General features: G+C 39.4%; 1 protein-coding gene across 1 annotated transcript in view; it reads left to right on the top strand.

The window, feature by feature from the left end:
- Positions 1-23,857, top strand: part of LOC121280855 (heat shock 70 kDa protein 4-like) — a 66,127-nt gene that overhangs the window by 22,259 nt on the left and 20,011 nt on the right. Inside the window, exons 3-12 of the mRNA XM_041193152.1 lie at positions 932-1,072; positions 1,981-2,103; positions 2,207-2,306; positions 3,847-3,980; positions 6,228-6,472; positions 8,965-9,041; positions 12,376-12,527; positions 17,257-17,363; positions 21,270-21,403; positions 23,172-23,365. Coding sequence (XP_041049086.1) covers positions 932-1,072; positions 1,981-2,103; positions 2,207-2,306; positions 3,847-3,980; positions 6,228-6,472; positions 8,965-9,041; positions 12,376-12,527; positions 17,257-17,363; positions 21,270-21,403; positions 23,172-23,365 — 1,407 coding nt within the window. The remainder of the gene's footprint in view (positions 1-931; positions 1,073-1,980; positions 2,104-2,206; positions 2,307-3,846; positions 3,981-6,227; positions 6,473-8,964; positions 9,042-12,375; positions 12,528-17,256; positions 17,364-21,269; positions 21,404-23,171; positions 23,366-23,857) is intronic.

Here is a 23,857-nt window from a genome sequence, read left to right as displayed (position 1 = left end):
TATGTTTGTTATTACAGAAAAATCTGAGTGATAATGAAAGAGGCAAACTGCAAAGATTATGGGCACCCCGTTTCAAATTCTGACTTTTAAGTTCTAATATAGCTGAGTGAGGTGCCAAACTATCTATCAATAAATATTGATATTCATTATTCAAATATTCATTCGCTCCTACTTGCTAATTGAAACTGTCTTGTCATCTATTTATATCCAGATGATTTTTATAAAATTATTACTTTAACATCCTCCCTTCTCCTTTTCAAAAATGAGGCTCATTCACAAAATTGCTATGAATACTGATAAATTATGCTGATTTTGGGCCTAACTTTGTGCTATTTTCTTTAAAACATTGTTTTAAAATTCAGAGCCACTATTACTGCAAGATGCAGTATTTCACTAAGTCTCTGGTCATTGGCATTTCATAAAATGTTGACAATCACACTTAGGTAAGTGCATCGTCAGGTATCCTGGTGAGCCCCATGGGTCAGGAAAGTTGCACTTCAAGCTCTGCACTGTGCTGCAGTGGCAGAAGGGAATTTATAATTGGGCGTCAGCACCCGTTTTAAGAGAGAAAAAGTCAAGAATCCGACTTCTGTTAGCTGTCTGCCTCCAAGTGTGTCTGTGTGCTGATAGGCACTGATGGATTTGTGTACACAATTACCCTGGATATTTTGATCCTTTCAACTAATTGCACTGCATTTTGAAATTGTAAAACAACTAACTGTCCATTCCTTTACAAGAATTAATGTAACTAGCATTAGAAATACCTGATACTGTACAAAATCTTAAACATAGTTTATGATGAAATTGGAACCAGACCAAGTTGCACCTCATGTATAAAAACAAGAATTTGTTGAAGATTCATTCAAGAATTTTAAAAGTAGCAATAATTGTTAAAGTATTGAGAGTCAAGTTTTAACTTTTTTTTTAATAGCTGGTGTCCAATGTGAAAAACACTTTACAAGGATTTAAAAGGTTCCATGGCCGGGCTTTCACAGACCCATTTGTAAGAGCTGAACAATCCAAGCTTGGATATGAACTTGTCCAGATGTCAAATGGTACTACAGGTGTTAAGGTTAGTGTTATTTATTTCTATAGTAACTGAAGTGCATGCTTTGCCATTAGAATGGAAATAAGGAAGTTGATGTCACTAGACAATACCTTGTATGTTGTCATGGCTACATATAGGTGAGGTTTGATCACCGAAAAGAGTTTAAAAGAAAAGCTCCTTTTTTCAATTTTCTATTTTGCCTAATCTATTCAGGTCATATGTTAATTTTTCAAAATAGAACTGAAATACCTTCAATAAAACAAGACAAGCGATTGCTGTCACTGGTTCAAATGTAATAGTTTTTATCCAGTGAAAGTTAAACATAACGTTTTCTTAGGGATAGTTAGTGAAAGCTTGCTCAAAATGCCTCCTCTACATGTGCATGCAGTCTAATAAGCACACAAAATATTCACAGCAGTAATCATCTGGTGGCTCAACTAGTTAAGGCATTGATTAACTGAGCAGTATAGACCAGGAATGTCCCAAGTTAAATCATCAGTCTGCCAAGTTAGTTGATTTAGACAAGACTGCAGTAGGGATACCATTGCTGACCTTGATGCTTTGAAAGGGAGAAATCAGTGATTTGTTCTTGGGTGACCTGATGGAATTGCATGTTTTAACATCAGGTAGGACTCCAGGCAAAAAAACCTCGCATGAAAAATGGCCACCTACCTTGGACATCATTGGCGGCCTGGTACCAAGAAATGGCTGCTGGGTTTCCCTGCGTTCTAATAACGACTGTTTGAAAAGTACTTCACTGGCTATGAAGTGCTTTTGGGCTTTATGAAATGCCAACATTTTAAGTGCAAACCCTTTTTTCCCTCTGTCAGTTGTTTTCCTGACACCTATAAGAACAGCAAATGCTTCCAATCAAGAATTTTGCTAAGGTAATAATTTTTAAAAAATTCTTGTTTTCATTTTTGTTTTAAAAGGTTTTGTACATGGAAGAGGAGCGATGCTTTAGTGTAGAGCAAGTGGCAGGAATGTTGATGACTAAACTGAAAGAAACAGCTGAAACTGCACTGAAGAAACCAGTCCTGGATTGTGTAATATCAGTAAGTGGTCAAAGTACTATTAATTTTGTGCAATATAATATGTAGTAGTTTGTTTTGGACAGGTGCCCATTTCTTTCGTTGATCTTCTGTGTACTTTCTATAGGTTCCATGTTTCTACACAGATGCTGAGAGGAGGTCAGTAATGGATGCTGCACAGATTGCAGGGCTCAACTGTTTACGGCTTATTAATGAAACCACTTCAGGTAATGGATAAATGCTTTTTGGGTATGAAGAAACATTTTTTTATTATTATGGAAGACAGTACTGGATTAATCATATACTAGCTGCTGATCTGCACTAAAACAAAAGTATATTGCTGCAGTTTGAGGAGAAATGTAAACTGGTCTGTTCTGTTAGTGAGAATAGGATTCAAACCGTTGGCCTGCCTAACATGTAGAATTACTAACCCATTGCAACCTGTACAAATAATAACGAATGCCAGAGAGTAACACAGCATTCATCTAGCTCTTGTTAAATAATATAAATAACAATCTTACATTGCATTTTCAAGTTTATTAAGGAGCATAATGTTTCACATGCAATCAAGAAATTCTTGAAATGTTGTGTAGGCTAAGAGCAATCATTTTAGCATGTAGCAAGGTTGCACAACAACAATGAGATGATTATTTAATCTGATTTTGGTGGCCGAGGAAAGAATTGGTCAGTAGAGCAGAGCTCCAGCAGTGACATGTGGAGTCTTTAAAATTGACTGGTCTAGTGTCTCAACTGAGGGATAACACTATTTGGCATGTAGCGTTCCCTCAGTACTGCTTTGGATGTTAGTTTTGGTTCTGTGCCCTAGATTGGAACTTGCACCCACAACTCAAATCTTTGGCATTTCATTCCTCGGTTGACTTCCAGTAACCTTCTTGATGGCGATGGACTGTTAATTATAAGTTATCCATGACTTTAATCTGTCTATCGCAAGAGAGAAGCTGTCTCTGTGTAGGTTAATATGAGTAGGATTGTTTCAGTAAATAAAAACAAAAAACTGCGGATGTTGGAAATCCAAAACAAAAACAGAATTACCTGGAAAAACTCAGCAGGTCTGGCAGCATCGGCGGAGAAGAAAAGAGTTGACGTTTTGAGTACTCATGACCCTTCGACAGGGTTCTGACTAGTATTCCAGAGACCCAGGGTAATGCTCTGAGTCTCCCATCACGGCAGATAATGAAATTTGAATTCAATAAAAATCTGGACGTATAAGTCTGATGATGGCCATGAAACCATTGCTGATTGTTGGAAAAACCCATCTGGTTCACTAATGTCCTTTAGGAAGGAAACCTGCTGTCCTTACCTGGTCTGGCTCCACAGCAATGTGGTTGACTCTTAATTGCCCTTGGTGCAATTAGAGATGGGCAATAAATGCTGGCCTAGTTATCAATGCCCATGTCTCATGAATGAATTTTTAAAAATATAGAGAATAGGGAACAGCAGCAGACTAGGCAACGACAGATCCTATTGCAAAATCCACATTTGTGTGCAGTTTCCAGTAATGATCATTGATTTGGAGATCAAGAAATATTTCCCTCCTTAGCCTGAGAGCACTGTGTCCAATGGTAACACTAGTCTGAATTGTCTTTTCCAGCATTTTTCAATTTATGCTTCTGAAGGGGAAATGTGGCCATATACTCTCACGCTTCAGTATATTTTAATGTTATTGTTTTGTTGATTTTCCATGCTGTATTTAAAATTTACTTCCTTTGATTATTGTGGAGTTACAGCTATTTTTTTTATATGCAGTTGCACTTGCTTATGGGATATATAAACAAGACCTGCCAGCCCCTGAGGAGAAACCAAGGAACGTTGTTTTTGTTGATTTGGGACATTCAGCATTTCAGGTTTCAGCCTGTGCATTCAATAAGGGAAAACTAAAGGTAAGATGAGGCAGAATTTTAAAGCATGTGAAGTCTCTTTTGATATTTGTGGAACAAGTTTAAGCAATGCAAGTACTCAAAATCTACGACTTAGTGAGGGCTTCTTGAATAAAAGAGAAGCTGCTTCATTTTGGTCTTAATTCTGTTGCATAAAGATTGTGCTCTCAGAAATAATCAACCTTTTAAGGCGGTTCTAGTCTGAATTTAGTCATTACTTTAACTTAAGTAAAGCTCTAAAGGTCATTTCTTGCTTCATTGACTAGCATAGTGCAGTGATGTAGATGTTCTATGGTTGAAAAGTGATTCCAGTGTCGTCTTTATCTCAGCATTGTACTGGTGATCTAAAGGAAATATTGTAAGTTTAAATAGTGACTAAATTCAGGCTAAAACCACTTCATTAAACAATCTTATTTATTTATGCAATAGAATAATTTGAAAAGGCCACTGCAGAACTGTCATTATATGCTGGTTGGTTTATTTCATGTTTTCCCTTTTCCTTTTTCACATGGATATGCATAAACGTTGTTTCTGGAACTATTTAGCAACTATAATCAATACATCTATCTCTGCATTTCAAGCAGTGTATCACCAAGATCAATATCATTGGCTATTTGGCAGTCCACAACGGAAATGAGGGCCTACATTTTTTTTATCACCATGGCTCCCACAAATTATTAATTCTTGTAACAAAGCGTACACCAATCAATGATTAAACTCTTTAACAGCTGCAGTCTTTGCGCCTGTGCTGTGATTGGTTTAGAATCATGGTTTGTGGCCTGTGTAAAATATTAACAGAATCTTGCAGTTTATGTAACTGTATGGTGTACTGGAATTATGGCCACAATCTTATCCTGTGGTTTCACATGAACTTCTAATCTACACTGTTTTTCTTAAAACAGCATTGCACAGTGCCAAATGTTCCAGTTCTTTAAGTGTTTGTAGCAAAACCACTCACCATGTTGACAAGTTAGACATGCAATGTCTGTACTGGTTATGATTTCTTTTCTCCAACACACAGCCACATATAAAAGCAAAATAAATGAAGGTGTGTTTGTTTGATCAATGTCAAATTTCATTAGTTATATTTTGGCAGTCACCAAAATTGGTGTAATAAAGAATGACCACGGAGGTAAGAAAGTTAATCCGTTTGCCGGCATGTACTGTCACAACTCAGTGCGCTGTAATAACAAGTCCCACTGTTCCCTGAGCTATGACAAATGTGAAAAGGTTGACCAAACCACCAAATTGCACCAATTCTACCTTACTGTTTAATTTAGGTTAACAGAATATGAGCACCAGGTTTGTAAACTTAAAAAGTAAATAATTGTTTATTGAACAAACTGTCATTAACCAGTGGCAAAAGAAAGAAATATGAACTGTTAATTTCTAACTCTATAACCTAAACCCTACCCCTCCTTTAAAAAAAACAGTTCAGTAGCACCAATTCCAGAGTACAGGATTCGATGGGTTGATTTTGATCGATGTCTTCCACATTCCTTTTAGTTCGTATTGATGAAACGAGATGGTCTTCCAGCACTTTCAGAATTTAGTTCACTGGTTGAGCACTTACCTTTCAATATCTCTAACAGTGATTTTCTCCTTTGCCCCTTGACAGGGTTTTTCCGCAAGAGAGCAGGTTATAGAGATATGAGGAGAAAAAGTCAGCTAGCTATTATTGTGGGATTACTGGAATTTCCCACACAGGAGAAAGAGATTTTAGGTCTTGTTCCTTTTTGGGCTAGGAGTTATTCTGCTAAACTGCCCTCGCACGAACCCTGGTCACCTGGTCAGGAGTCAATTAAAACGGTGTTGCTTGGCAGCTCCAATGGTCTAGGACCCCTTTCTGGCACCATCCTGTCTTTCATTCTGTTCCAGGACTGCAACATTGTATATATCTCTCGTCCTGTTCCAGTGGACATGTCTTTCACGTGCAGCCATTGTAATTTCAATCCACAGTCCAACAGAAAATAAAAAGATATGTTCCTTACAAAGCACCTTCTTCTTCCAAATTACTCCAAACATGTTCTGGCATTAAAACCTAATATTCTAATTGGTTATTTCTTGGTATAAAAATATGCAGTAGGTCACTCAGCATCTCTGGAAAGATAGATTATGATGTTTTGAGTGTCCAATCTTTGTTAGAACATATGAAGGTACACGTCTTAAAATCTTGTTTTTATTTCATATTTCCAGCATGTACAATGTTTTTTCTCCTTGCCGTTTAACTGTAGATTTATGTTGTCCTAGGTCCTTGCTAGTGCTTTCGACCCATACTTGGGTGGAAAAAACTTTGATGAGATTCTGGTAAATCATTTCTGTGAAGAATTCAGTAAGAAGTACAAACTAGATGTTAAATCAAAGATCCGAGCCGTAATGCGGCTTTTCCAGGAATGTGAAAAGCTGAAGAAACTTATGAGTGCCAATGCATCTGACATACCAATGAATATTGAGTGTTTCATGAATGACATTGATGTTTCTGGATCACTGAACAGGTACAAAATAATGTTGAAGTTTCAGGATCCTTGTCCTGGTGGAGAATAAAATTTCCACTGTATTTTAGAGTAGAGACAGTCACCTATTTTTGCAAATATTAAATATACCTGTTGATTTATGATACACATGATACAATGAATAACTGGGGTTTTCATAAATGTTGAGATGAAACAGTTTTGCAAAGTTGAAAATTTTTCATGTGCATAAAGCCAAATATATTTTGAAGGACAATCTCAGACTTGCTGCTACTGAGTTGCTTATTTAATTATGACAAAATAATGCTGAATTCAAATTTTTATATATAATTCTTCAGGCTGTGGGCATTGTAAGGCTAACATTTATTACCCATCCCTAGTTGCCTTTAGATGGTGGTGGTGGGCCTTCTCGAAACACAGGAGTCCATGTGGAAGTTGTCAAGGAAACTGGACTTTTTTAATTCATTCACGGAATGTGGGCTTTGCTGGCTGGGCCAGCATTTATTGCCCATCCCTAGCTGCACTTAAGGTGGTGAGCTGCCTCCTTGAACCACTGCAGTCCATGTAGTGTAGGTACACCCACAGTGCTGTTAGGGGGGAGGAGGGAGTTCCAGGATTTTGACCCAGTGACAGTGAAGGAACGGTGATATATTTCCAAGTTAGGATGGTGAGTGGCTTGGAGGGAAACTTCCAGGTGGTGGTGTTCCCATCTATCTGTTGCCCTTGCTCTTCTAGATGGCAGTGGTTGTAAGGTGCTGTCTAAGGAGCCTTGGTGAATTCCTGCAGTGCGTTTTGTAGATGGTGTATACTGCTGCTATTGTGCGTCGATGGTGCATGTTTATGTGATGGTGCCAATCAAGCAGGTTGCTTTGCATGGACAGTGTCAAGCTTCTTGAGTATTGTGGGAGCTGGCAAGTGGGGAGTATTCCATCACACTCTCGACTTGTGCTTTGTAGATGGTGGACAGGCTTTGGAGAGTCAGGAGGTGAGTTACTTGTCACAGAATTCCTAGCCTCTGACCTGTTGTAGCCACAGTATTTATATGGCTAGTCCAGTTTGGTTTCTAGTCAATGGTAAACCCCTGCCCCCCCAGGATGTTGGCAGTGGAAGGGTTCAATGATGGTAATGCCATTGAACGTCATGGAGTGATGGTTAGATTCTCTCTTGTTGGAGATGGTCATTGCCCGGCACTTGTGTGGCATGAAAGTTGCTTGCCATTTGTCGGCCAAAGCCTGGATATTGTCCAGGTCTTGCTGCATTTGGACGTGAACTGCTTCAGTATCTGAGGCATCGCAAATGGTGCTGAACATTGTGCAAACATCTCCACTTCTGACTTTCTGATGGAAGTAAGGTCATTGATGAAGCAGCTGAAGATGGTTGGACACTACCCTGAGGAACAGCTGCAGTGGAACTGAAATGATTGACCTCCAGCAACCACAGCCATCGTCCTTTGTGCTATGTATGAATCCAACCAGTGGAGAGTTTTCCCCCTGATTCTCATTGACTCCAGTTTTGCCAGGCTCCTTGCTGCCACACTTGGTCAAATGCTGCCTTAATGTCAAGGGCAGTCACTCTCTCCTCACCTCAGGTGTTTGAACCATGGCTGTTATGGGGTCAAGAGCTGAGTGGCCCGGGCGGTACCCAAACTTGGCATCAATGAGCAGGTTATTGCTAAGCAAGTGCCGCTTGATAGCACTGTTGATGATCCTTTACTGATGATTGAGCGTAGGCCGATGGGGCAGTAATTAGCTGGGTTGGATTTGTCCTGCATTTTGTGCACAGGACATACCTGGGGAATTTTCCAAATTGCTGGGTGGATGCCAGTGTTGTAGCTGTACTGGAACAGCTTGTCTTTTCCGGCACTTAGACCGGTGGTCCGTCTGGTTTCATTCCTTTTTTTTGTAAATTTGATATCCCCACCAGTTTGATACAACTGAGTGGCTTGCTAGGCCATTACAGAGACCATTTAAGAGTCAGCCTATGGGCCTGGAGTCACATGTAGGCCAGACCAGGTAAAGATGGCAGACAGTGAACCAGATGGGTCTTTACCCATCTTTACAATAATCAACAATGGTTTCATGGTCATTATTAGACTTTTAATTCCAGATTTTTATTGAATCCTCTGCCATTTGCCATGGTGGGATTCAATCCCAGACCCCCAGAGCATTACCCTGGTCTCTGGATTACTAGTCCAGCAACAGTACCTCTACACCATCCCACTGATTTAACCTGACCAGGTTATCGTCCTTTGTGCTATGTATGAATCCAACCAGTGGAGAGTTTTCCTTATCACCTTGAGTAACTGCTTAGTCAGCTCTGCTCTAGTTTGCTCTTTTAATATTAGTGGTTTCACAGTAGAAACAATCTACAAATGAAGGTTACAAAGTGCAGGGGACTAAAGTGATTTTTCTATAATCTCTTGAAAGTGGGTGGATAGTTCACTTTTTTTACATGCTGGAGAGCAGTGTAACATTTTCTCAAATATTAAAACTTTTCTATTTTGTCTCATTTTAAAGGGCCCAGTTTGAAGAGATGTGCAGTACACTTTTGTCCAGAGTGGAGGCTCCTCTTCGCAGTATTATTGAACAAACCAGTGAGTAAACAAATTAATTCAGATTGATTTATCTTTTGAATTTTCTCAATTCAGTTTTTCTAATTATAAAATCATAGTTATTACAGTACAGCGAGAGACCATTCAGCTGATACAAAAGCAAAGTATAGCAGATGCTTGAAATCTGAAGTAAAAACATAAAATGCTGGAAATACTGAGGTCAGGCAGCATCTGTGGAGAGAAACCTTCAGCTCATCACATCTTATTCTTTTAACTCTAATCCCACTTCCTTAACCTTTCCTGTAACTTTTATATTCCTTTCCATAAGGAATACTTATCCATAAATACTTATCCAACAGTGGCAGAATCGGACAGAGTCAGCATGGATTTATGAAAGGGAAATCATGCTTAACAAATCTACTAGAATTTTTCGAGAATGTAACTAGTAGAGTTGATGAGGGGGAGCCAGTGGATGTGGTTTATTTGGACTTTCTGAAGGCTTTTGACAAAGTCCCACCTAAGAGATTAGCGTGTAAAATTAAAGCGCATGGGATTGGGGGTAATGTATTGAGATGGATAGAAAACTGGTTGGCAGACAGGAAACAAAGAGTAGGAATAAACGGGTCCTTTTCCAAATGGCAGGCAGTGACCAGTGGGGTACCGCAGGGATCGGTGCTGGGACCCCAGCTATTCACAATATAAATTATTAAGATGACAGAACTAAATGTAATACCTCCAAATTTGCAGATGACACAAAGCTGGGTGGGAGGGTGAGATGTGAGGAAGATGCAGAGATGCTTCAGTGTGATTTGGACAAGCTGAATGAGTGGGCAGATGCAGTATAATGTGGATAAATGTGAGGTTATCCACTTTGGGAGCAAAAACAGGAAGGCAGATTATTATCTGAGTGGCTATAAATTGAGAGAGGGGAATGTGCAACGAGACCTGGGTGTCCTCATACACCAGTCACTGAAGGTAAGCATGCAGGTTCAGCAGGCGGTAAAGAAGGCAAATGGCATGTTAGCCTTCGTAGCAAGAGGATTCGAGCACAGGAGCAGGGATGTCTTGCTGCAATTATATAGGGCCTTGGTGAGACCACACCTGGAATGTTGTGTGCAGTTTTGGCCTCCTTATCTGAGGAAGGATGCTCTTGCTATAGAGGGAGTGCAGCGAAAGTTTACCAGACTGATTCCTGGGATGGCGAGACTGACACATGAGGAGAGATTGAGTCGGTTAGGATTATATTCACCTAGAGTTCAGAAGAATGAGGGGGATCTCATAGAAGCCTATAAAATTCTAACAGGGCTAGACAGGGTAGATGCAGGAAGAATGTTCCTGATGGTGGGGGAATCCAGAGCCAGAGGTCACAACCTGAGGATACGGGGAAGTCTATTTAGCACTGAGATGAGGCGAAATTGCTTCACCAGAGAGTGGTGAGCCTGTGGATTCGTTACCACAAAGTAGTTGAGGCCAAAACAGTGTATTTTTTCAAGAAGGAGTTAGATATAGCTCTTGGGGCGAAAGGGATCAGAGGATATGGGGAGAAAGCAGGAGCAGGCTTTGAGTTGGATGATCAACCATGATCATGATGAATGGCAGAGCAGGCTCGAAGGGCCAAATGGCCTGCTGCTGCTCCTATTTTCTATGTTATGTATAGAATGGGTCAGCCCCCATCTAAAGTAGCGCATTCTGTTTTGGACACCTGCGGAAAGCCATACAGGGGGTGCAGTGCATGTTCATCAGAATGATCAGTTGGGAAAAAGAGAAAATCATTCAGCTCCTGAAGTCTACTTTGCCATTCAGTTGGATCACAGCAGGTTTGCATTTCATTCTATTTACTCAACTTTGCTTCATATTCCTGGATACCCCTGACCTAAACAGAAATTTTCTTTAATTACATGGACAGATTATATTTTTCTTCATGTAGGATCGCAGTATAAACCTTTCTCCGATCAAAACTTTTCAACTTTGTTAAATTGTGAGAAAGGGTTGCATAAAAATCAGCTTGTCTTCCAATGCATATAAAGGATTGAACAAGGGAACCAAAAGAAATACTTAAAAGTGAAATGGATTTGGTAGGGTAGATGCAGAGAATTTTTCTCTGGGTGGGGGAATCAAGAGCAAAGGGACATAATCTTGAAATTATAGCTAGACCACTCCAGGAGCATAATTAGGGAGCACTTTTCCACACAAGGTAATAAAAATGTGGAGCATTCTCCCAAAAGTGGATGCTAGGACGATTGAAATTTTTCAGGACTGCAATAACGTAGTTTTTGGGTAAGGATATTGAGGGACATAGAGCAAAGGTGAGTAAATAGAGTTGAGATGGTGATGATCTGGGATCTAATTGAATTAGAGAGCAGGCACAAGGAGTTGAATGTCATCCTCCTGCCCAACACTCCTATTAAATAGTGTAGTCTCTGTCTTACTAACTACCTGTGCTAAAACACTCAATGTTCTGATAAGAAATCCATGAAAATGTTTCTTTTAATTTACTGTTGCAATCTAATAGCTCTTAACATTGCTTTCTAGATGGCTCAATTTAAAGTAGACAAAAAAATGAAAATGTTAGGTTTGATCCCCAGTCAAAGCTGAGTCTGCTGACCTTGACTAAAATGGTGCTAAATTGATGTTAGTACCTCTGGGATGGGGAAGACAAAGGTTAAGATTCCTGTTGGATGTGCATGTGCATAAATATGGACATTGAATTCAATCACATGTCAAATCAACAATGCAGTCAAATAGCTGCTGGCTCCTACTGCCCTGACTTGTGCGCACACAATGATGACTTGAGCAAAGTACCAGAGGGCCTCCAGTGTATATGGAATTGGACCCTAGAAAAACGACAACAACTTGGACTAAAAAGGAGGGGGAAACCTTTTTAAAATATCTTGACTAGCTTTGTTTCTTTTATACATTTCTGTTTCCATTAGATGTAGACGTCTGCCCTGTATAGAAGCTGCCCTGTTTTTGCTATTGCTATTCTAATTACATATGTCATGTATGTATTTCTGAAATAAATCCTGAAGCCTATTCACCAAAAAAGCCAACTTAATGAAAATGATATTTTTTAGTTAAAAAAACCTAAAGTAATGGAAGTGTTCTCCTGCAATGATTCTGTCACACCACAGTACTTAACATCATAATCCAGTCTTGGAAATGTGAATTCTGAGATTTTTTACATTTTTAGCATGGATTATTTTATAAGTTTGAGTATAGACTTATTCTATTTCTATATTAATGGGTATTCTAAAAAAGAAGACCTTTCATGATTGAACATTTTATCTTTCTCCATTTCTCACCCTGCTTTTGTACCATAAATATTGTAAAAATGCTACCATGTCCCTTCAGTAACAAATGTTTCTCCTCCCTTTAGAACTTAAGCGAGAGGATATTTATGCTGTTGAGATTGTGGGTGGAGCAACTCGTATTCCTGCTGTTAAAGAAAGAATTACCAAATTCTTTGGTAAAACCCTGAGTACAACTTTAAATGCAGATGAGGCTGTAGCACGTGGTTGTGCTTTGCAGGTGAGAAGTATATATCATTTGTGGTTCAAAGCATGTACATAGTTCATTTTCTCTCAAACGTCCTGTCACTGAGAATTTATTTTGTATCAAAGAAATACTGAGCTGAGATATCATTTAGTACAGATCGAGCTACAAACAACTTCTCTGGATTGGTATGTACGTAGGATAAGATGGGAAGAGGCTCAAGTGGAGCATAAACACTGGCATTGACCTGTGTTTAACTAGTTTTTAACTAATCATTTTTAATTAGGCACAAGAAACTTCAACGAAACTCAGTGTGTCTGCTGCCATTAATTTTAACATGAAGTGTAACCAAAGGTGTTCTATAAATGAAAATTATAAGTACCATTGTTGAGTGATATTGAAGGGTGGGGTACCTTGTGAAGACTAATTTAACTTAGTTTCTCAAGACTTAAATGTACAAAAATAAAACTTTTGTAAACGTTCTAGGGTCTAACATGTAAGCAATGTGCTTTGCTAATGAATTGGGAGGGTTAAGTTTTATGCCCAGATTTCCCCACATAACGAGCTGGATTTTATATGCCCCTTGCTGGGCATGTATCTGGTGAGAGGGCATATAAAATAGGGCAGGGTGCCCAAGTCCACCACCTTCGCACCCACCTCAGCTCATCACCATGATATGGTAGGTGGGCAGGTGTCCAAATTGGCAGCCTGCCCACCATGTTTAAAAACAAAATAATTAAGGGTCAGCTGAACTTGTTAATGAGCCATCTAGACCCATTACATGCTGCCCACGTCATAATATGGTTGGTATGCAGGTGGGAGTGGGCAGGCCTTTTTCCAAGTTGAGTGGGGAGGGGGGTTTGGAGGCATCCTTTGCGCATGGGAGGGAGCCCCCTGCCTCTCCCTTCCTTCCTTCCTACCTTCCTGCTCTCCAAAACCCACACCCCACCCTCCCTAAGCTGGCCAAATTCTCCCTGGCCAATACACCGAACTACCTCACTCGGGGATCCATTGGGTCACCTTCTTGGGACTGGTTGCAGTCCCAGCAGCGCTCACTACTGAGCTTTTGGAGCTGCTGGCCAATCTGATTGGCCGGCAACTCCTGAGGGCAGAAGTCCCACTGTTTAGCCAGTTTAGCTCGCCCTAGCTACAGGCTTCCATCTTGCTGCCTTTTCGAGGAGAGGGTGATATGTCTAGAACAGAGAATTTAAAATAAAAATGCCCTGCCTTTAATGAAGTTCTTTGTTCCACTCAACAAATATGAGAAAGGTAGAAACTGATTGAGACCAGTCAGTTGGCAAAGAAATTGATTGATCTATGATTTATGGTGAAATGCAGCTCCTTAAGCTTTGCTGAGCTGATCAACAAACCTTTTAAAATTCAAATCAGTCTCTCAGAAAAACCTAACAACCCAATAAAATGAAATTATTGGGCTGTTTTTTGAAGTAGTGTTGCAGGGGTGGGATTTCATAAATTGGAGGAATTAGAGCATGAGCCTTCTGATATACGCAAGGTTCAGGGAAAATCTCTTTAGTTATACTGAAATCAGAAAGAAAAAATAATTCTTCATTCTCTCAACAAGTGCGTTTCCTGTATAAATTTCAATATAGCTTGCTGAGTTTTGGCAGCATTCTTGACCATTGGCTTTTTCCCAAACTGAGTATTTGTAGTTGCATTTCTTGGGCCAAAATGAAAGCATTACAATGTGTTTTACATTACTTGACAACCTGCTTGGTGCATTGCAGCATTCTTGGTCTCTGGTACCATTGGTGAATTAATTCAGAATCTAAAGCTAAATATAAATCCTCAGGCTCAAATTTGGATTTCAAAGTGTTGTTCACGTGTCTGTTTCCAATCATGTATTGTTGCCAAAGCACCGACCCTCTTGTCACCTCTACTTAATGTGTCAGAAATGAAGGTTTTTAGTTATTTAGCAAACTGTGTTCACATTTAAAATTGAATATTGTCAGTTTTTCCTCCCCTCTTGGATATTCCTCAAAATTGTTGTATGCAATGTGTATTGACAAAAAGTGAAATGAATTGCTGCACCTTGCTTGCAATTATTCATTTCCATTTAGTTGTAAATCGGGAATTTGAGATTATTAGATCCTCAGTTTAAATTGAGTGAGGCTTTTTTTAATTAACTCTTTACAGAATCTAATTGGAATACAAATTCTAAACTTAGTACAGAAAAATAAATCTAAATCCAAGTGCATTAAATGTTCTATTTCTGACAGGAATTACATCTATGCCTGGTTATTCAGTTCTAATTTCAATCCTTTAAATCATCAGTAACATAGCTAGTTTTGTTAATCTAATTTAAATAATTTGTGATTAAAAGTATACAATATCTTCTACAGGCAGTCTGATTTTTAAAATGGCTGTTTTTGTAATTAATTTTCAGCTATATTAAACAAACTGCACCAAGCTATCACTCTTAATGTAATTTTGAAAAAAATAATCTTAAAATGCTTCCCGATTGTGCCAGGTCATGACAGATTTTGCATTCTGTAAGACCCTGTTTGAGCAGAAACATGAGGAAGAAACACTTCTCAGAACTAGTGCAGCTTGCACTGTCATCAATTGAACTCAAAGCAGAAACTTTACCCCATAATTCATGCTGAGGTCCATAGTCTTCACTGTATCCAGTGCCTGCAACTATTTCTTGATGTCCAATGGAGTGTATCTGATTGACTTAAAGCTGTTTTTTGTGATAATGGGGTCCTGTTCAGTACTGCTTTGTTCCTGGTCTTTAAACTATCAAATCTGCCACTTGTGAATTTTGTCTTGATTAAACAACAGAATATATTGTTATTTTTTAAAAGCCCTATAAATGTAAGGTTTTTTTCAATCAGTGTTACTCATAGGAAATAGGAGCAGGAGTAGGCCACTCTGCCCCTTGAGCCTGCTTCGCCATTCAATTAGATTATAGCTGATCTTCTATCTCAATGTTATTTGTCTGCACTATCCCCATACTCTTGATGTCTTTACTATCTAGAAATCTTTTGATCTCTGTCTTGAACATAATCTATGACTGAGTCTCAACTGCCCTCTAGGGTAGAGAATTCCAGAGATTTATCACCCTCTGACTGAAGAAATTCTTCCTCATCTCAGTCCTAAATGGCCTAACTCAGGGGACACATCCTGCCAGGTGAAACATCCTTTCCTGCATGTACCTTGTTGAGCCCCCAAAGGATTTTTTGTTCCAATAAGGTCACTTCTCACACGTCTAAATTGTAAAGAATGCAGGTCCCATCCCCTTAATATCTCCTTTGTAGGACAATCCCAGGAATTAATCTGGTCAACCTTCGTTGTTATCCATCCATGGCAAGTATATCCTTCCTTGGGTAAAGAGACCAAACTGTACACCATGTACCAGATGTGGTGTCTCAATTGCAGTGAGACATCTTTACTCCAATCTTCTTGCAATAAAGGCCAGCATACCATTTTCCTTCCTAAATGCTTACTGAACCTGCCTGTTAGCTTTCGGTGACTTATGAACAAAGACACTCAGGTCCCTTTGGTCATTCACACTTGCTAATCTCTTGCCATTTAAGAAATGCTCTGCATTTCCATTTTTCCTTCCAAAGTGGATAACTTCACATTTTTTCACATTATATTTCATCCACCATGTTGGCATACTCAGCTGAGTAATTGTCATTTCAGCCTAATGTTAAGAACCATGAAAATGTATATCATTCATTTCATGAAATGCAAAAGGTGGTAATGCTGCCTTAACACCAGCAAAGACATTCAATTTTTTTAAGCTGGTGGGAAAATGGCTGATCCTATCTAAATAGTCCAGCTAAGGAGCTTTCTACTTTCTAGTTTATATGTAATTCCCTCGGTCATTGGGAAGCCAGATACATACTTGTGAACTGTAATGTTATTTGTGAACTGCAATTTTAAAACTATTTACGAAGGATTATGTCACTGATGTAAATCAAAACTATATTGATATAAAACAAGCAATTATGCATATGCATCATTTTAATGTTTTGTTTAATAGCCTTTGCAAAGTTTCTACAGCTTTCAAGAATTACTACAATTATATTCCGAAGCGCAGACTGCCTAAGTGTGATGTTGGATGTGCTATGGAAGAAATCATAGGCAAGAGTTCTTGTCTTCCTGCTTTGTGGCACAGAACATAACATCATTATGCTGCAGAAAAAGGCATTTTTCAACTGTCTTTATGCTTATGCCATGATTAATGTGCTAGTCTAAAGAGATCCATAAAGACTAGATTTATGTGGCATTTGTTCTGAGTATTTTTTATTCTTTCATAAGATGTGTCGCTGGATAGGCCAGTTTTTGTTGCTCATCCCTAACTGATGATAGTGAACTGCAGCCTTGAACTGCTGCATTCAATGTGATGTAGGTACACCTACAGTACTGTCAGGAAGGGAATTCCAGGATTTTGATCCAGTGACAGTGAAGGAACAGCATTATAGTTCCAAATCAAGATGGTGTGTGGCTTGAAAGAGAACCTGCAGGCGGTGGTGTTCCCATACATCATCTGCCCTTGACCTTCTAGGTGGTAAAGGACGTGGGTTTGAAAGGTGCTGTCAAAGGAGCCTTGGTGACTTGGCTGCAGTGCCTCTTGTATATGGTACAAACTGCTGCCACTGTGCTGGAGGGAGTGAATGTTTAAGGTGGTGGATGTGGTGCGAATCAAGTGGACTGTTTTGTCCTAAATCAGAACCTACTACTTTTGAGATAAAACTGTCTTTGTCTTTGTCCTTCAATTTTCTCTCTTTTTTTCTAGTGTGCTATTCTTTCACCTGCATTCAAAGTGAGGGAATTTTCAATCACAGACTTGGTTCCATTTCCAATTTCCATGAGGTGGAATTCTCCTGCTGAAGAAGGACTTGGGTGAGCATTCATTTCCAGCTTCTAAATCAGTTTGCATCTTGTGTCTAGGGAGCCTGAAGTTACAAGTCTCTTCAGCCTCCCACATGCAATTTTCAGGAGCTTTGGTATCACACGCAAAGAAAACAAAGTAGAGCAATAATCATCTAAAATTCACAGTTTATATTGCTTAAATGCTTGATATCTGCTGATAGTGTTAGTGACATCATGGCCAAATACTAATATGGCCACAGTTCTCATGAATTCCCTTTATTGGGAATTCTTCAGTAGGAGCAGAATCGGCTTGCCTCTGGCTCCTGAGGTGGAATGTCTGACCCTTGCTCTCGTGACTCACAGGTGATGTACCAGAGGGCCGTCATCAATCTTGGAGCCATATCTTAACACTAAAGTCCCAGAGGACAAAAGTGAAGAAAATAGGGTGCCGAAGTTGCCCTGTAATCTCTTGTACATAGGAAATGGACTTGTGGTCTGTGCATTTTTTTAATTGGTTTCTGCTTTTTATGAATTCCTGAATTTCTGCACAAGTGCTATATACTCCTGCTCTTCTGCAAAACCACTTGCTATTCCAGAATAATCTCAGAAAAGAGAAAACTCCCAACCCCTCTGCGCTATCAGTACCCTTTCAAACCCTCCCCATTGACCTTTTCAGCCTCACAACAAGTACAAGGAGCTCATGTCATCAAAGTTGTGACCATCAATTCAACTCTACTGCATACCACCTCCTTTCCTTTCCCTTGCCAGTAATGCCAAACTTTACAAAAGAGTTAATAAATCAAATTTCTGGAAATACCCGGGTCTGGCAGCATCTGTGAAGGATGGAAGAGTTAATGGTAATTAACTCTGTTTCTCTTTCTACAGATGCTGCCAAACCTCCTGAGTATTTCCATCATTTGCTGTTTTTATTTCAAATTTTCAGTATCTGCAGTATTTTGATATTGTGTTCTCAAAAAGGTTTTCATTTTCCTAGTCTAGAACCCACATCTGTACCTTGTTTCTCTCTTAGCATTCCTCAGTGTCTTCTACAGGCTTATCGTTGTCAATAAGATACAACTAGATGCTTTTCCCACTAATCTGCTTAAAATCTAACTTCCCTTCTGTCCTATGTACCTCAAACTGATATCCCAACCCTGTACAGCTCCTTAGAAAGTGAGTCTGGGGAATTAATAATGGAAGGTAAGGAGATGCCAGATGAATTGAACAGGTATTTTGCATTGGTCGTCACAATAGAGGGTGCAAGTTACATCGCTGAAATAGCTGTAAATCAGGAAATGGGTAGGAGGGAGGAACTCAGGAAAATTAAAGGAAATCAGGCAGAGTCAACATGGTTTTGTGAAGGGTAAATCATGTTTAACCAACTTATTGGAGTTCTTTGAAGGATTCACATATGCGGTGGATAAAGGGGAACTGGTGGATGTACTGTAGATTTCCAGAAGGCACTTGATAAGGTGCCACATCAAAGGTTATTAAAATTACCTAAATGGTAAAATATTGCAGAGATCCGAGGGATCTGGGTGTCCTTGCGTATGAATCACAAAAGGCTAGTATGCAGATACAGCAAGGAATTAGGAAAGCTAATAGAATGTTATCATTTATTGCAAGTGGAATTGAATACAAAAGTAGGGAGGTTATACTTCAATTGTACAGGGCATTGGTGAGACCACATCTAGAGTATTGTGTACAGTATTGGTCTTATTTAATGAACAATGTAAATGTATCAAACAGTTCAGAGAAGGTTTACTAGGCTAATACCAGGAATGTACCGGTTGTCTTATGAGGAAAGGCTGGACAGATTAGGCTTGTATCTACTGGAGTTTGGCAGACTGAGGTGACTTTATTGAAACATAAGACCCTGAGGGATCTTGGCAGCGTGGATGTAGAGAGGATGTTTCCTCTTGTGGGAGAATCTAGAGCTAGTGGTCATTGCTTAAAAGTAAGGGCTCGCTCATTTAAGACATAGACAAGGAAAAAAGATTTCTCGCGGAGGATTGAGAGTCTTTGGAACTCTCTTCTTCAAAAGGTGGTGGAAGGAGAGTCTTTGAATATTTTTAAGGCAGAGCTAGATAGAGAAATAGGTAAATTCTTGATTTAACAAGGAGGTGAAAGGTTATTCAGGGTAAGTGGGAGGTTACAATCAGATCAGCCATGGTCTTATTGAATGGCAGAGCAGGCTTGAACAGCCGAATGGCCTACTGCTGCCCCATGTCCTTATGTGTTCTTTCCATCACAAAGCTCACCTACTTCTACTGTAGCGTTACTACTGCCTCAGCCTATCTACTACACGACTATAATCCATGTGTTTGTCATCACCAGATTCAATTATTCCAATGCTCTCCTGGCTACCCTCCATGATTTGTTGACTTCATCTCATCTGAAACTCTGCTGCTCGTGTCCATTCTGACTAACTTATCACCCCTTTGCTCACTGACCAAGCTTTACTGCTGGTCCCCCCAACTCCTCCAATCTAACATTCGCATCTTCCTGTTGCAATCTCATGACCATTCTTCCCTGCAGGCTCTCCCACCTTCCCCCCCGCCACCACCGGCCATCTCTTGTAGTCTTCTCCAGCCTGACAACCCTCCTGAAAGCTCTTTGTTCCTCCATACCCAGCCTCTCACCCCTTCTCTTTTCCTCATAGCATTGGAAGCTGCGCCTTCAGTCATCTAGGTTCTACACTGGAATTTCCTCCTTATGTCTACCTATGAACACATGAATTATGAAAAGGAGTGTAGGCCATTCGGCCCCTCGAGCCTGCTCTGCCATTTGATAGGATCATGTCTGATCTGATTGTGGTCTCAACTCCTTTTCTTCCTACTCCTATTACCTTTGACTCCCTTGTCAGTCAAGAATCTATCTAATTCTACCTTAAAAATATTCAATGGCCCTGCTCCCACCACTCTGGGGAAGGGAGTTTTACAGACATACAACCCTTAGAGATAAAAATAATAAATTCTCCTCCTCCTTCGTCTTTTATGGGAGACCCTTTTATTTTTAAACCGTGTTCCTTAGTTCTGGGGTTTCCCACAAGAGGAAACCTCTTTTCAGCATCCATCCTGTCAAGTCCCCTCAGGATCTCTTATGTTTTTATAAGACTACCTCTATCTTCTAAACCGATGGATATAAGCCCAGCTTGTCCAACCTTTCCTCGTAGAATAACCCACCTCATCCCAGAAACCAGTCGAGTAAACCTTCTCTGAACTGCTAATGTAATTATATCCTTTTTTAAATAAGGAGACCAAAACTGTATGCAATACTCTAGATATGGTTTCACCAATACTCTATACAACTGTAGCAAAACATACCTACTTTTATATTCCATTCCCCTTGCAATAGGTGACAATGTTTCATTTGTCTTCCTAATCGCTTGCTGTACCTACATACTAACTTTTTGTGATTCATGTACCAGGACACCCAGATCCCTCCATAACTTGAGTTCTGCTTTATTCCCCCTACCAGAGTGGCCAAATTCATATTTTCTCTCAATATACTCCATCTGCCAAGTTTTTGCCCACTCGCTTAACCTACCTATATCCCTTATGTCCTCTTCTTCCCCCTCACCTTTCGAGACATTCATTAAAAACCCACCTGTGAAGGTCCACTTGGTTCAGTGTCATTCTTTTTTTTTTACATGACTACTTCTGAAGTATCTTGGGATGTTTTTCAACATAAAGGCTCAATGCAAGCTAATATTTGATCTAGTTTTCCTCACTCTTTCTTGCGTAAAGTTAACCAATGAGCAAACAAATTCTAGATCTAAAGTACATTAATGTGGATGAAATAAACCTTTTGTTGTTGGACTTCTGTAATTAAATATTTATACTATTGTTACTCTTAATTTTCCTCAGATTAATGGCTTGTGTGGAGAATGATTAGTATATTTAGTTTTTAACTTATTCTAACTTTATTTTTTAGTGATTGTGAGGTGTTCCCCAAGAACCATGCAGCACCATTCTCCAAAGTTCTTACTTTCTATAGAAAAGAATCCTTCAATCTTGAAGCAATTTACAGTTGCCCCAAGGAGTTACCTTATCCTGACCCAAAAATTGGTGAGAAGTAGTAAATACTTGTTCTCTCTAAATACTGTTTTCGTGTTGAGAGGAAAGTTTGCACATTTTAAATGCAGTTCTTTGGGAGATGTTAAAACTAGGTTGGAGTTTATTGATGTCATTCCTACGAGGCTAGGATGGTTATAGGGAGTCTTTTAAAGATCTCTCCAAGCTGAAGTTTCATCCCTTTCCATACTCTTCCTCATACTTCTAATGAAATTGATTTGAGAACACGAGCTTTGCATTTCACTTTTCAACCACTTCCCTGTGGGAGGATTTAAATAATTGCTAGAGTGAAGTATTGAGTTAAGCTAATGTGAGTGAACAAAGGGCTAAAATCCAGCTTATGGCCATGTGTAGAACATAGAGGGTGAAGATGACAAGCAGTCTATTAGAAAGCTGTATGTTCTTCTCTGTTGAAACAAAGGGATAGATCATAAACTTGTCCCTATGAATCATCCAGGATCATGGAGCTGCTATAACACCATTCACTTTGAAAACAGCTGTAGTTAGATATCTTGGGAGGGAGAGGGTGCAGAATGGTGTGGCAGAGGGAAAAACCCGGAGAATAGATGTATCAGGCTGAATTGGTGGTTCTACAGGCCAACTTCCAAGCAGGGCAAGAGTAAGCCTACGACTGTCACACCTTTTGTTTCAGGAAGCCACAATAAGAATGAAGAGATGTATATTCGAAATCGATTGGTAATGTTAGTTGAGACAAGTAAGTCTCAGATCAGCCTGATCTGAGGATTAAGGAACCACCCAGGCCCAGAGTGTGCCTTAGGCTTATTCAGTGATGAAAGCTGACCAAAATGAAGTGTTAATGTAGGCGAATAACTAGGCTAGTGTTTATTTTTATTGTCTACAAAGAGGTATTGAATGTACATTGTGTTTAAAGTGACATTTACAATAGATGCTGTTATGTTCATTTATTCCCTAAATACTCTAGTGAGCGGATTGAGATTATTAATCAATCCATCTGGAGCATACAAGTGCGTGTGAGGACACTTGCAAGAATTGTCATATCCAATTAGTGGGCACAGTAGAATAAGGATTTTGTTACTGGGCAAGTAATTCAAAAGCCTGGACCAATGATCTGAGACATGAGTTTAGAATCCAACATTGCAACTGTGGAATTTAAATTTATGTAATTAAATCTGGAATAACTTGTCTGGAACAAAAAGCTAATAATAGTAATAATGACCACGAAACTAGCAGTTGTCCTAAAAATGCATCTGGTTCACCACTCCTTCAGGGAAGGAAATCTGCATAATGGTCTGTCCTATGTTGTGGATCTGAAGTCACATAAATGTGCTTGACCCTTGACTGAAGTCAGCGGCTGCTCTGAAGTAGCCAAGCAACACACTCGGTTGTATTCAAACAATCGAATCATCACCAGTACCATCTTGAGGACAATAGGGATGGGCAGTAAATGCTGATGACTCTGCCAGCAACGTCCACATCCTGCAATGAGATTTTTAAAAATCCAGTTCATATAACAACTGTTAGCCCTCTCCAGATTATGCATCATACATCTAGACATTCAATAGCAAAAAAAAGCTCCTGATTGTGAGGAATTTGAGTGCTTACAGAAGAGACCAGTGAGTCTAACCAGAGACTAGCTAAGGTAGACTTGAAATTTGTATTTCCTATGAAAATACCAGTAGTTCTGAAGCCATTGCATATGGCATTAATATGAAGATTTTTATGTTGATGTGTGCATGTTGATGTACAAGTTTTTAGTAGATAATTTTCATTTATTATTTAGGTCACTTTACTATTCAGAAAGTGGTTCCTCAAACTGATGGGTCCAGTTCTAAGGTGAAAGTGAAAGTGAGGGTTAACATTCATGGTGTCTTCAGTGTATCCAGTGCCTCGTTGGTGGAAGTGCAGAAATGTGAAGAGACAGATGATGTTCCAATGGAAACTGATCAATCCCAGACTAACCTAAAAGAAGAGGAGGTATACTTAGCTTGTTTTGTCTTTCTTTTACTGAATGGTTTTATGAACATTGTTTATGTCTAGTGTTTCTTGAATTCTTGACTGCTATGCAATTTGACAAGTGAAACCATTTGTCATAAAAGGATTTGTCCTGATGGTAATATTGAAAGTATCATTTCAGCAGTAGTGTTAAGACATTTAGTTTGAAATTAAGTACTGATTTATAACCCTTCCCCACCCCTCCCCCCAACCAAACAACCTGTCTATCCCTGAAAGTTACTGTGTATCTTCCCTACCTGAAAGAATGGACATCTTGGCTTGTGTCCATTGGTGAATTGATTGTTTAACACTGATTTTCCTTCCTCTCCTGGAGGAATGTAACTGATCTGTACTGTAATTGCACACAGCAAAACTTTGGGAGCTTTTGTGTGGACTAAAATGGATACAGATAAATATCCTGCACCATAACTAGTACTGAGTTTTAGCAAGTGATGTGCTCACTGTTGAGGCTTA

This window comes from Carcharodon carcharias, chromosome 8 (genome assembly GCF_017639515.1).
Source record: "Carcharodon carcharias isolate sCarCar2 chromosome 8, sCarCar2.pri, whole genome shotgun sequence".
NCBI lineage: Eukaryota > Metazoa > Chordata > Chondrichthyes > Lamniformes > Lamnidae > Carcharodon > Carcharodon carcharias.
This window is presented reverse-complemented; position numbering and strand designations above follow the sequence as displayed.